General features: G+C 38.6%; 1 protein-coding gene across 1 annotated transcript in view; it reads left to right on the forward strand.

Moving 5' to 3' along the window:
• The window catches only part of Fmn2 (formin 2), a 326,068-nt gene that overhangs the window by 280,645 nt on the left and 31,885 nt on the right, over nucleotides 1-13,538 (forward strand). Inside the window, exon 16 of the mRNA XM_021173977.3 lies at nucleotides 7,271-7,420. Coding sequence (XP_021029636.2) covers nucleotides 7,271-7,420 — 150 coding nt within the window. The remainder of the gene's footprint in view (nucleotides 1-7,270; nucleotides 7,421-13,538) is intronic.

Consider the following 13,538-nt stretch of genomic DNA (forward strand, 5'->3'; position numbering starts at 1 on the left):
TTATAAATATGCTTCAGCAAGTCCCAGGCAACTGTTTCATCTGGGTCATGGGCGTATATTCCTGGCAGGTTCTTATTGGTCTGCAAAGCCATGGTTTTCTTCCAGATTGCTTTCGTCTTTTAATAGATTAGCCCAGGAACAAGCATCAGTCTTTCTTCCTTTCTGTTTTTCATGGTCCTGTTCTTTCTTTCCAACACTTTCTTTTCTTTTTTATCAATAGGTATTCCCTATTATATACATATTTGTTTGTCCAACACAGAGGATCTACTACAGAGAAAAAAAAAAAGACTACTTGTGTGGGTTTAAGCTATTTTTCTATTTTCCATTCTTAAATTTGGAAAAATGTACATTTTCAGCATTTGAGACAAGGTCTCACATTTTAACACAGAGTGGCCTAGAATTCACTATATAACCCCTACTATCATAAAACTCACAGTAATCCTCCCGCCTCAGCTCTTCAAAATGCCATGATTACAGGGATGAACATCATACCCAGCTCAGCATTTCCTTCTATTTCACTTTTATATACTTTCTTTTAAATCAGACATAATTTTTACATCACATGGAATAGAACCTATATATTCTCTTCAGGAAGTGATTTCCAGTACATGCTCTAAAACAGTTTATTGGGCATGGTGACACATAGCAGAAATGTCAGTACTGGAGACAAAAGCAAGAGGATCTTTGGGGTTCAAACTAGGCTTGGATGTACAATAAAGTACTTTTCATGACTACCACTGCCACCTGCCTTGAAAGTTCAATGACTCCACCTACTTGCTGCATAGCATGAAGAGAGAGGATCAATGTTCTGATTTCTGCCAATTTAGATTAGCTTTGCATATACTCAGCCTTAATGTAAGTGGGATCATATGACAGTATAATTTTCACTTCAGTTTCATCTACATGTGTTTGTGAGATACATTCAGAACAACATTTTACTAGTGTCCCTTATTTTACTAATCAATACTAGGTCAAACCCATAGATAACAGTTTATCCATTCTCTTGTTGATGGGCATTGTGGTTTCTAGTTTTGGGTTATTGTGAATGTTTTCTGTGGACACTTTCATTCATTATGGGGATGAGGCTATGTTGGGGGTTCATATAAGAACATGCATTTAGCTTTCTTTTTTTTTATAAATATTTTTTATTACGTATTTTCCTCAATTACATTTCCAATGCTATCCCAAAAGTTCCCCATACCCCCCACCCATTCCCCTACCCACCCATTCCCACTTTTTGGCCCTGGCGTTCCCCTGTACTGGGGCATATAAAGTTTGCAAGTCCAATGGGCCTCTTTCCAGTGATGGCTGACTAGGCCATCTTTTGATACATATGCAGCTAGAGTCAAGAGCTCCAGGGTACTGGTTAGTTCATAATGTTGTTCCAACTATAGGGTTGCAGATCTCTTTAGATCCTTGGATACTTTCTCTAGCTCCTCCATTGGGAGCCCTGTGATCCAGCCAATAGCTGACTGTGAGCATCCACTTATGTGTTTGCTAGACCCCGGCCTAGTCTCACAAGAAACAGCTATATCAGGGTCCTTTCAGTAAACTCTTGCTAGTGTATGCAATGGTGTCATCGTTTGGAGGCTGATTATGGGATGGATCCCTGGATATGGCAGTCTCTAGATGGTCCATCCTTTTGTCTCAGCTCCAAACTTTGACTCTGTAACTCCTTCCATGGGTGATTGTTCCCAATTCTAAGAAGGGGCAAAACCCTCAACAATCTTCAAAGTTGTTTAACATTGTATATGTTCAAAAGCAGCCTGCTGTATTTCATCTGTTATCAATTTCTATCATTGTGATTTCCTTAGCAGGGCTCTATAGTTTAGAAGCATCACTCTTTTGTCTTAATTTTACATTTCCTTGAAGAAACATTTATGTTGGACATATGTTTATGGGCTTACCATTTATCTAAGGGTTTTATTGCTGTGAGCAAACACCATGACCAAAACAAGTGTTATAAAGGACTGCATTTAATTGGACTGACTTACATGGTCAGAGATTCAGTTCATTATCATCAAGGCAGGAAAATTGGCAGCATCCAGGCAGGCATGGTGCAGGAGCTGAGAGTTCTACATCTTCATCTGAAGGCTGCTAGCAAAATTTTGGCTTCTAGTTAGTTAGGATGAGGGTCTTAAAGCCCACACCCACAGTAATGCACTTACTGCACCAGGGCCATACTTTCTAACAGTGTCACTCCCTGGGCCAAACATATACAAAACATCACACCATTTGTTCAAATGTCTGTATAAGTTTCTATTTTTGTTTCCTTTTATATGATTGGTGTGAGTTATCTACAGGTTCCAAGAATCTTTGACAAGCTGCATAGATTGACAATATTTTTTCCTGTGATTTTCCTGGTAATTTCTCCAAGTGTGTTCTTATGAATAAATTTTTATTTTTTGATGTCTAATTCATCAACTGTAAAATTTGCATTGGATTTTTTCAAATTACTATTTGAAATTATGATACAGTTTTTATTTATTCTATTAATGTAAAACATCACACTGGTTGCTTTTCAAATATTAACAGTATTTTGTTTCATTGGGACAAGCTCTGATTTGCAATGGCAAGTCCTAAAACAATCCATTTTAGGAAGTACTATATCATATTGGGTAGTGTCTTAGCAATCATGATTCACAAAGGATAGATGTATAAATATATTTTCTGTTCTATGATGTCTGTTTTGGTTTTTAATATTAAAATCAAGGTAATTTTCCTCTCACAAATGTGCTCTGAAGTGTACCTTCTTGCTCTGTTTTTTTAAAGTGTTTATATAAAATTGATTTTATTTACCAAATGTTTAGTAGCTTTTTCTTTGTAAAGTAGCTTTACCAGAAGTATTTGGAAGATGGTAATGATTTTAAATATAAGTTCATAAAAATGTTACTTTTTTACTAAAAGATAATTCAGGAAAACCAACTTCAATTTCTTAAATGGGAGGTTATTTATAATTTCTACCTCATTTGTCAGTTTTAGTTTTTATTTTTTTTAAGAATTTTTGATTTTTTTTCTTTAGCATATAGTCTACAATTATATGATCACTTATAATATTTTATGGTTTTAGTTTTATATAATTGACAAAAGTGCTTGAGTTTTGATCACTAGTATTAGAAATTTATATCTAATTTGTTCTTTAAATATCAGTGTTAGTAGAGATTTTTTAATTTTATTATATGTTTTATTAAGTAAATTCTAATATTGTTTTTCTCTAAGGTTTAGTTACTCTTTGTGTTGTGGTCTTTTTAAGCAGTTTGTTTTTACAATGTCACTGAGTTTGAATTGTAAAGTTTCTGTAGCTTCAGGAGTTGAAAGGCTCCATCTCTAACTTTCTTCTGTAATCTAAGCATTTTAAAGCCATGAATTTTTGTCTACGGTGTTACCTGCATATCATCCATTTTAATATCATCTTATTTACTTTTAAATTACTCCCTAGTTGCCTTTAATTTTCAGTTTTGACATCTGCTATCATTTATAATGGGTTTTTTTGTTGTTGTTGTTGTTAATTTTGAAGTAATAGGTTTCCTGTATATGCTGCTTTTTGTGTTTCATAATTTATTGCCATTGTAGTTGGATACGATTCTGGTGATTTCAATCCTTTGAGTTGTACTAAGACTTAGACTCACCATAATGTCTATGTTAGTGGTTGGCTTGTATGCTCTTATAAATTTTATTATTGACTGCAATTTCAGCTGCCAATTAGGTCTACTTATTAATGGTTATCTTAAACATGCTATACCTATGGGGTGTGTGTGTGTGTGTGTGTAATTCTATCAATTTTTAACAAAAATCTTGTTCAAATATCTAATTCATTATTTGGTTGTCTTTTCTTTTAGTTCTGGTAAGTTTTAAATTGGGATGTTTGGAAGTACTGCATATATTTTAGTTTTCCTTCATGATATGACATAGTTATTTATAATCTCTCTGTTGCTGATGGAAAAATGTAAGAATGGCATTAAGTGTTTTCCTTGTGTAGTTAGAGATGGACTCCAGTGTTTCACTTCTTCTCACCCTAAATCGTATGTCCTTACCATTATACCAAGTTCCTTTGTGATAAAACTTTCAAAACCTGCAAGATAGCAGAGTGAGCGGATAACTTATTACAGCCTCACAGACTGGGCTTCTCTGAAACAGGATAAGTGCGTGGTCAAAGAATTTGAGACATAAACCTAATATACCATTAAAACTCTCCAGTGATGATGGAGAGGGTAAGCAGCTCTTCCTACAAGTATGTCTGTGTACACCTCATTGGCTTTAAAAAACTAGCTCTGTCTCACCCCATTCATACTCTGAGTGTGTATCTGTAATGCATTCCCATGCCATGTAGACCATATTGGCTGGAATTACCTGAACTCTCACATACACATAATTTTTGCATCATCATCTCAGAGGATTTGCAAGCTACGATGATTCATCTCCCAAATAGACTACCAAGGGAGGAATGTGGTTCCAGAGAGCCACACATACAATCAAATCAGTATTGCCTCCTCTTCCTGGAAATGAAACGATGTTACTCCAAAGCATCTTGTTGCTCAGAGAGAGCCATATTGTAAATTTAAGGGCAGAATAGATTTACCACACATTAGCTAACTCATAGTCAGAAGTGGCTATGATTTTTTTTGTTATGTTTATGTTTTGTTGTTATTGGTACTACTGATGGAATCTAGGGCTTTGTGCATGCTAGGAGGTTCTCCAACATCCAATTATTTTTGTTTTGAGCCATCACAGGAAAGCCACAGCTTCTCTACATGGATGCTGCATCATTATATTAGCGCAACAAGCACTGTGCTGAGTCAGCAATTTTCCCAATCTCTCAGTTACTGAGATGATAAAGTAGATTATATTTTATGTTAAGCCAGTAATGTCTAGTCTAAAGATACTGCCAAAAACTGGCAGTGCTAATTCCATTTTAAGTTATGACGACTGAGTTTTGGGGAATGTTTTCAAGGAACAATAATCTAGGCTGTGATAAACGTTCTTGACTGCAATACTGCCACTATATGGATCTGAATTTTATTTATTTTTTATCTATACTTAAAGTCACAATAGAATACCCAAGATACAATTCATGGTCCACATGAAGCTCAAGATAAGGAAGACCAAAGTGTGGGTGCTTCAGTCCTTCTTAGAAGGGGAACAAAATATTCACAAGTGCAAGTATGAATATAAAGTATAGAGTAGAGACCAAAAGTAAAGGCCATCCTGAGACTGTCCCACCTGGGGATCCATCCCATATACAGTTACAAAACCCAGACATTATTGTGGATGCCAAGAAGTGCATGCTGTAAGGAGCCTGATATGGCTGTCTCCTGAGAGGCTCTGCCAGAGCCTTACAAATACAGAGGCGGATGCTCACAGCCAACCATTGGACTGAGTGCAGGTTCCCCAATAGAGAGAAAGGACTGAAGGAGTTGAAGGGGTTTACAACCCCATAGAAAGAACAACAATATCAACCAACCAGACCCCCCCAGAGCTCCCAAGGACTAAGCCATCAACTAAGGAGTACACATGGCTCCAGATGCATATGTACCAGAGGATGGCCTTGTCAGGCATCAATGGCAGGAGAGGTCCTTGGTCCTATGAAGGCTCAATAGATGCCCCAGTGTAGGGGAATCCAAGACTGGGAGGTGGGAGTGGGTGGATAAGTGAGGAACACCCTCACAGAAGCAGGGGGAGAGAGGATGGGATAGGGGGATTCTGGGAGGGAGGGGACCAGGATAGGGGATAACGTGAAATGTAAATAAAGAAAATATCCAATAAAAAATTCACAATTGAAGAACCTTCTGATCAAACTTAGCATAAAGATCTCATCTTCTAAATGTTCACATTATTTTATAGCAAAAATATTAAATCTGCTACATGATAAATTGAATATAATTCAAAGGATAACTTGTATACATGTATATAATATACAAGATACACTATACATATACACATACACATATACATGTGATATATGCATATGTATGTACATATATGATACTATATATATATAATATATGAAATTTTATTTATTTGTTTGTTTTTATTATTTGGGAAATCATGCTGCCGTAGAAGCTTTTGTTTCAGAGTAAATGAAGTCTGATGTCTATATAACAGAAATAGCACTGGCCATCTGCAAAGGTAAAAACAAAAAGATGAGACTGATTTGCACACTGCTCCTTGTGTCATACCTCTGACCTCTGTGACCTGCTGCCTAGGTTCCTTCAGCGTGATGGCATTATAAACTATGGGCCAGGCTCCTGTTCTGGGAACTGTTTCATGGCATGGAGAGACATTTTTAAGCCTATTATTTACTATTTATGTGTTCCCTCTGAGGCACCCCAACTAAAGGCTAGGCTTGATCACTCCACTGTTACCATGTCCACTGTGTTGTAGCTGCTGCCATGTTATCTAGATGGCAGACTTCATCTGTGTCCCCTAGGACTATTTTCCCCTGCATCCCGCCAACCATCAACACAAGAATGCAAATAATATACACACAGAATGATATAAACTTAGCACACATATTAAGTTAGTGGAAAGCAGATGGTATGTTATTTGTTTGGAGTTTAACACATATCTAACAATTGTATGGCTCATTCTTCATGTGACAAAGCAGCAGAAGCAGGGGCCCTCTCTGACTCTGTTGTCTCCCTTTGGGTCCCTTGCAATAGGAGAAGCACCTAATCCTACTGCAACTTGATATGCCAAGGCTGGTTGATACCCATGGGTGGTCTTTCCTTCTCTGAGGAAAAAGGAGGGAGCCTGGGAGAGGGGAGATGAGCGTGAGGGGCTGAGGAAGGGAGGAGGGGAAGATGCAATTAGGATGTAAAGTAAATAAAAATAGTTTTCATATAAAAACTGAAACAAAAGAATAGATAGATGGATAGATAGACAGACAGACAGACAGATACAGCAAACAAACTTAAGCTCACTGATTCTCAATGCATCCCCACATTGACCACCATTTATCCCTGAAATATGTCAGATTCACTGGGAAGTGGAATTTTGCCCATTGGTAGTTTTCAGTATTGAGACAATTTTTGTCCACCATTCTTATCTTCAACTAAAAACTCTAGTTGCCCCAAGAATTAGATATACTATACTGAAAATACCCCATATTAGATACCCCATACGAGAAATTGCTGTTAGTTCATGTAGAGCTAGGATCATCGTGGTAATAACAATTGTGTATGAATGAAATCAGCATTTGGATGGAGAAGGAATAGCCCATATTGGAAAGTCATCATAGCTTTTATGTTCATGTGTGTGTATGCTTTGACAGCTTTTTGGAGACCACAGCCTACTACTTCATGAAACCAAAACTCGGCGAGAAGGAGGTGTCCCCAAATGTTTTCTTCAGTGTCTGGCATGAATTCAGCTCTGACTTTAAAGACGCTTGGAAAAAAGAGAATAAACTGATTCTGCAAGAGAGGTAGGTATTTTCATTTTCACAATGGCATTTAAAACTGGTGTTTTATTAAGTGTCACTCGGCTGGGAGTTGCCAATTTTTATAACATGCATGAGAACTTTGATGGCCCTCACCCTGGGATACAAGTTGAAGAGGCGCTGATACTTGGCAGAGTCTGGAATTTGACTGAGGAGAGTGTGCACTGGGCTTCGATACTACAGAGCTGAGCTGAGGGCAGGGGCAGCACCACTGTCTGTTAAAATAAATTCTATTGTGAGGAAACAACAAAAAGAAAACCCATATGAAGACTGGATAACTCTATAGGGATAAACCCTCTGCCTTCTGAAGATGGCTGGCAAAAGCCACAAGGGTCAGAGGAATCGTTTTTGCTCAGTTCATGGTATATTGTCAATTTAACCAACCCATCTCAAAATTTTACCCAGATGTCTCCCCAAACCGTGGATGATCATGCGTTTTGAAAAGACCCCTCAAGATTCTTGCAGAATTATACCACATTTCCTAAAAATAAATCTGTTCAGGAATGAAGAGAAATGTTTCCCTCCTGAGTATGTAAAATAACATCTCAGGGATTATGAAATCCCACAAAGGCATATTAAATATTAACTCGTGGAGAAAGCTAGCCCTCCCTAGGCAGCCTCCCCAAATAGCAGAGTCTAGTGGGGAAATGAAAAAGAAACATAATCCAGCCAGAAAGCAAATCTTAACACACACCCAATTAGTGCACTTCCTCCCATCCCTGCACTAACAATGGCTTCGCTTTAGTTCTTTAGAGACCTTGAATCCCCAGAGACATGGCTCATCTCTGCTATAATATTCCATAGCTTACTGATTATTATCATCACATTGTTCTGCTTGCACATACACCAGGATGTGCACCCCGTTGTCATGTATGAGTAGGTTTCCCATCTCCTTAAGTAAACGGAGTTAATTGCAAGTATTTATTGTGCATGGAGGTGATGCTGACACTTCCACATTTAGAGCTGCACATCTCTCATTGTGGCTCACTGGCCTCCCACATACAGCTGAATTGGTAAGCTCCTGGTCCACTGAGAGACTATCTCAAAAGGTAAGATGGAGAAATAATTGTGGAAGTCACCCAAAGTCCACCTCTGCATGCTCACACAGGTCCACATGTATCTACATACACACATGTGCCACACACACACACACACACACACACACACACACACACACACGATAGTTATATTTTAATCAGTTGCTCAGTTTGAAGGGATATTAAGGAGAAATATTTTGTAACCCTCACACATTAGCAGCCTTCCTTTCATGACTCTCTAAGTTTAAATGTTTTTCACGCTGCAAAGAATCTGAAGCCCTATGGTTCAAGATGGAAAGCATATCGTTTCATATCGAGTAGTTATCTGTAGCATCTCTTGGATGAGGGACCTAAATGAAGATATATTAGATCTGATTTGAACATCAACAAGACAGGTGTAAGTACAGGAGTACTACACATCATAACACACATATGTCCCTGATGCTGGGTGGCAAAATGGACTCAGTCTTCACCATTCCCTGCATCCCCACACAGAGTGTAAAGCTAGTAAGAAGATACCATCTAGCAGGACATATGGAGGCTCATTGATTCAGATACACTGTTCAGCATTCCTTAAAAGGACTTCTGTTTCTAGGTACATTAACACCATCACTCTTATCATATGGAGTGATTGAGTCTCTCATACTCAGACAAGGTCACTGTCAGTTTTTAACTCCTTCAATGAACCAGACCTTGTACTGATGCTATGGACATATCACATCCAAGAAGTATGCTAAGGGCCTTGGACATGCAGTTGGTAACTGTATTTCTTCATGACTCTATTGTGAATTTATTGAATCTGTCCACTTCTAGCCATCCACTTCTAATTTTACTACATTTGCTTATGATAAACAGCTAAAGCAGACCATGTGGCAGGCCAGGAAGAACTAGCATCTCTTAGGCCTCTTGGCAAATGATGGCCACTTTTGCAGAGTGGGGCCATTGATCTGAAGTGTTTGTACAGTGTTGTCCCTTGGCTCCAAGCTGGATGCACTGCGTAAGTAAAACAAAAATGCGAGGTCCCTGTTTGAAAATGAACAGTCTCAAGACAACAATGCATTAACACGGACCCAGAATGCTTTTGAAGAGCCGTGTACCAAGTGGCTGATGATCCAAGTTCTCTGTCTTGCTCACATCTCCCTGACATTGTGACATCTGTAGTAATCAAAACTTGTTTCGGAAATGCTATCCCCTAGGACTTGATAGACAATAAGTAGGTCATGATGAGTTCCAAGTGTGAAACCTCTGGCCCCATCACATCACGTGACTAGAACCTTGGAAGGGATTTGGACAGTTAAAATGGGATGCTCTTCCTCTGATAATTTATTCCCTCTTCTGAGCTCCTGAAATGTTTTCTATCACCAGCATATTCTATTTAAAAGTCAATTCCTTATTATATAACACATAATGTTCATATGCATTACATATTTCCTTGTTTATCCTTTAAATTTCTTTGCTTCTGTTGTAGTATTTATTTTCCAAGAAAGAAAGCTATTGTCGGTATTTCTAGGAGAGCATTCTCCTGTGACTTACCCACAATACTTTTCCTTTGGTGCATCTGTAAATAGTTACCGACTTGACTTGTTACAGTACTGTCATTGACATGGATGTGGGGCACAAACTCCCTAGAGTAAGGAACATATTTTTTCACATAATTTTAAGTTGACTTAAGCTATAGTCATAAAGACCCTTCACCAAATACCTTGAGCAAAATGTGACACCTTATTTAGACAGTCAAACCAGGAAGGAGGGAGAGAACCTTGCCTGTGAGATGCCCAGGCACAGATCTCTGCTGGCCATCATTCATTGTTGGGCATGCATCTCTGGCCCTCTCTAAAAAATAAGAAAGAAAGAGAGAGAGAGAGAGAGAGAGAGAGAGAGAGAGAGAGAGAGAGAGAGAGAGAGAGAGAGAGAGAGAGAGGGAGGGAGGAAGGAAGGAAGGAAGGAAGGAAGGAAGGAAGGAAGGAAGGAAGGAAGGAAGGAAGGAAGGAAGGGAGAGAAAGAAAAAAGAAAGAAAGAAAGAAAAAAGAGAGAAAGGAGAGAGAGAGAAAGAGAGAGAGAGAAGAGTAAATTACTATGTCAGTTTATCAAACCTGTAAAAGTTGTCCTTGTAATTGCCAAAGGATTTAGTATGTTTTAGGTGGCTTTTCTTGGCAAGATGTGAAAAAAGTGTATTTACCTCAGCTTAGTGCTCATGATGGACCCCCCCAAAATGGTTTTATTCAAGACCACTTTAGTAAACTCGTGAGCTCTGAGGGTTCCTTGTAATCTGAAGTGCCACGTGCTGGAGCATAGCTAGAACCTAACATAAAGACAGTTGTATCACCACACAGCCCAGGCTCCATGGCTATGACTCCTAAAAGCCACATCCCAGAAGCTTCCTGCTCAAGTCATAGACAGCTCAGGTGACTGGAGAGCCATGTGTCTCTGGCAAGTGTTGCTGTGTTTATAATCTTAGGGAGATACCTTACAAATCCTCTAACTTCTTGGACATCCCCTAGTATGTTTCTGCTACTTCCTGTGTCTTAAAGGGATGTTTTCAAGCAGGAAACGCTTCAGTTCCATGCATTTCCTGATTTTAGTTGTACTGTTGAACTCTTATGCCATGGTAAAATTGCCATTACTCTAATTTTGTATTTATAAATGGCTCTTCGATGTTTTAAGTTCTGCATGGAGGCTTCTCACTGTTTTAGTTCTGATATCTAGTGATAGTATGGGAGGACTCTGCTTACCTAGCCTTGTCTGGATAGCTTGTAAGATTTCATCGATGTGTGTCCTGATATAGTGTGCTTCCTCTCATTTATCGTGAGTATATCTGCCCTCTTTCTAGGAGGCGTGGTTGGAGAAGCATGGGGGTGTTAATTACCTGCCAATTATTAGCTCCAGGCTTGTCTGGAAGGTCATTTACCCATCAGGAGTCATGCTTTTCTCATCTGTGGAGTGAAGGTGATTACACCTCTGTGACAGGATCAATGCACAGATAGGATGAGGTGATAGACTTGCATGTATGTTGCAGTACCTACATATTAGAGGCCCTTTGGCTGTTTCTCTCTCACTGAATACAAATGGTATCTATACTGTGTCTCCAGTAAGATGATGTAGCATATTTATAAGGAATAGCATCATCATAAGAAGATAGCCTATAGATGTATGTGAGAATAGACTTTTATTTAAAATGTTATTTACTCTACACTGTATTTCTATCTGCATGCTGTCTAATACAATACAGTATTGCTTCTGTCTGACCCCCTAACCCATGGACTTTATTATAAGTCAACAAAAGTGGTCTTTTCCATCTAGTTGGTATAAATATATGTTTATTACTAAGAAGCTTTCCCTTCTTAAAAGATTCAGATATGTCACTATTGTATAATACAAAACATGAAAAATAGTTTTTAAAAACACCATTTAAGTGCAACATTTAGAAGATCAGGGATATGTTAACAAACTCTACCAAGCATCCCCCTAACTGTCTCATAGAGAATGCTGGTAATGTATAAAACCATAGGAAACCTTTAACATTAGTGTCCCCCAGCCACATTGACAAGACCTTGTAGCGATGAGACAAGAGCCCAAATGATTAAGCATATACATATATTTTGATCCCTGATTAATAGGCTATTGGTTACATCCTGGAAGAAGAGGATAGCCCACTTCCCCCACTTCCACCCTAAGTAACTTCACTTCTCATGTCTGCTTTATTTGAGTTAAGATCAGTATTCAGTCAGAGTTTCCATCTGTATAACTCTGTGGGCTTTATTTTCCTTTATTCAATACCCCCTTAAACTTAACCAAGCACTGAAGAGTTCAAGTCCATATGAAAGAGATCTCATTTTCCTTGATTGTACACTCTAGCACTGAGTGGTGAATGAGGACAGGGTTGAGTTCTGTTCAGAGGACTTGGAATATGGAGTTTAGAGCTCATTCAAGATTTTTTTTATACAGAGAATTTAAAGCACTAAAATCATTTTAGACAACAAAATCTGTCTGCAGAAAACTGGCGCCCAAGCACCGTGATGCATAGTGTGGTATGCCATAACTTCATTTTTAATCAGCCATTTCGATTCAATAAATCAATTGCGACACTAGTATGAGTTATGTTTAAAATGTTGTCTAATGTCATTTACTAGTTTATGCTACTTTGAGACTGGTAGTCTTTGATGCACTGTGAGAAGGGCTAGCTACCCCTCTAATTGCAGGAGCCCTGGCAATCAGCCTGCGTGCAGCCCAGCTGAGGTCTGTAATTAGAGAGAGATGATTTGGATGTTTGTTCTTACAAAGTCATGTATTATATATTGGAGATTTCTCCTGCCATGTTACAAATTCTTGTTTCCAAAATTTGTACCCAAGCAATTTCAGATTTAGGTATGATGCTGGCAGGTAAATTTGAGAAGGAAGAAATCACTTTGAAGGCAATTGGAAATAAAGTGAAAATCCTACCATACACCTATTTTATTTTATTTTATTTTATTTTATTTTATTTTATTTCTTGGACAGGATCTCGTGTAGCTGAATCTGGCCTCAAACTCTTTGTAGCCAACACTGTTTTTAAACCCCTGATCCTTTTGCCTCCTGCTCTCTGGAACTTCAGGTATGCGCCACTATTCTTGGCTGGTTTTTGTGCTGTGATAGAGACTGAACTGAGAGCTTTGTCCATGCTGGGCTGCTTTACCAATCTGCTGACCTCCCAGCTGCTGAAATCCCCTCCTTACTCCAGTTCTGTGTTGTTGAGTGGTAGTACTAATGACTTTGGCTGAACAGTCATGCATTTCCTCAGGTACTAATTTTAGAGAAATGGCCCACAAAGCCGCCTTCTTACTGCCAGGCCTCTGGAGGTGGAGCTTTGGCTTTTAAAATCTTACTCCCCCAACCCAGTACCACCAAGTCTGTATAGACCATTCTCCAAGCAACACCCCTAACATACTAACTTTCTGCAGCTTACAACACCTCAAGCAAAGTAGAAGACCTCATCTTTCAATTATATTACCGTCATTGAGCCCATCACACAAACCTGATCAGGCAAGTTAGGAAAGAAGTCAGCCTAACCATGTTTCCCCTAAACTGCA

The sequence above is a fragment of the Mus caroli genome, unplaced genomic scaffold, assembly GCF_978045245.1.
Source record: "Mus caroli unplaced genomic scaffold, Mus_caroli_1 scaffold_1, whole genome shotgun sequence".
Classification (NCBI taxonomy): Eukaryota; Metazoa; Chordata; class Mammalia; order Rodentia; family Muridae; genus Mus; species Mus caroli.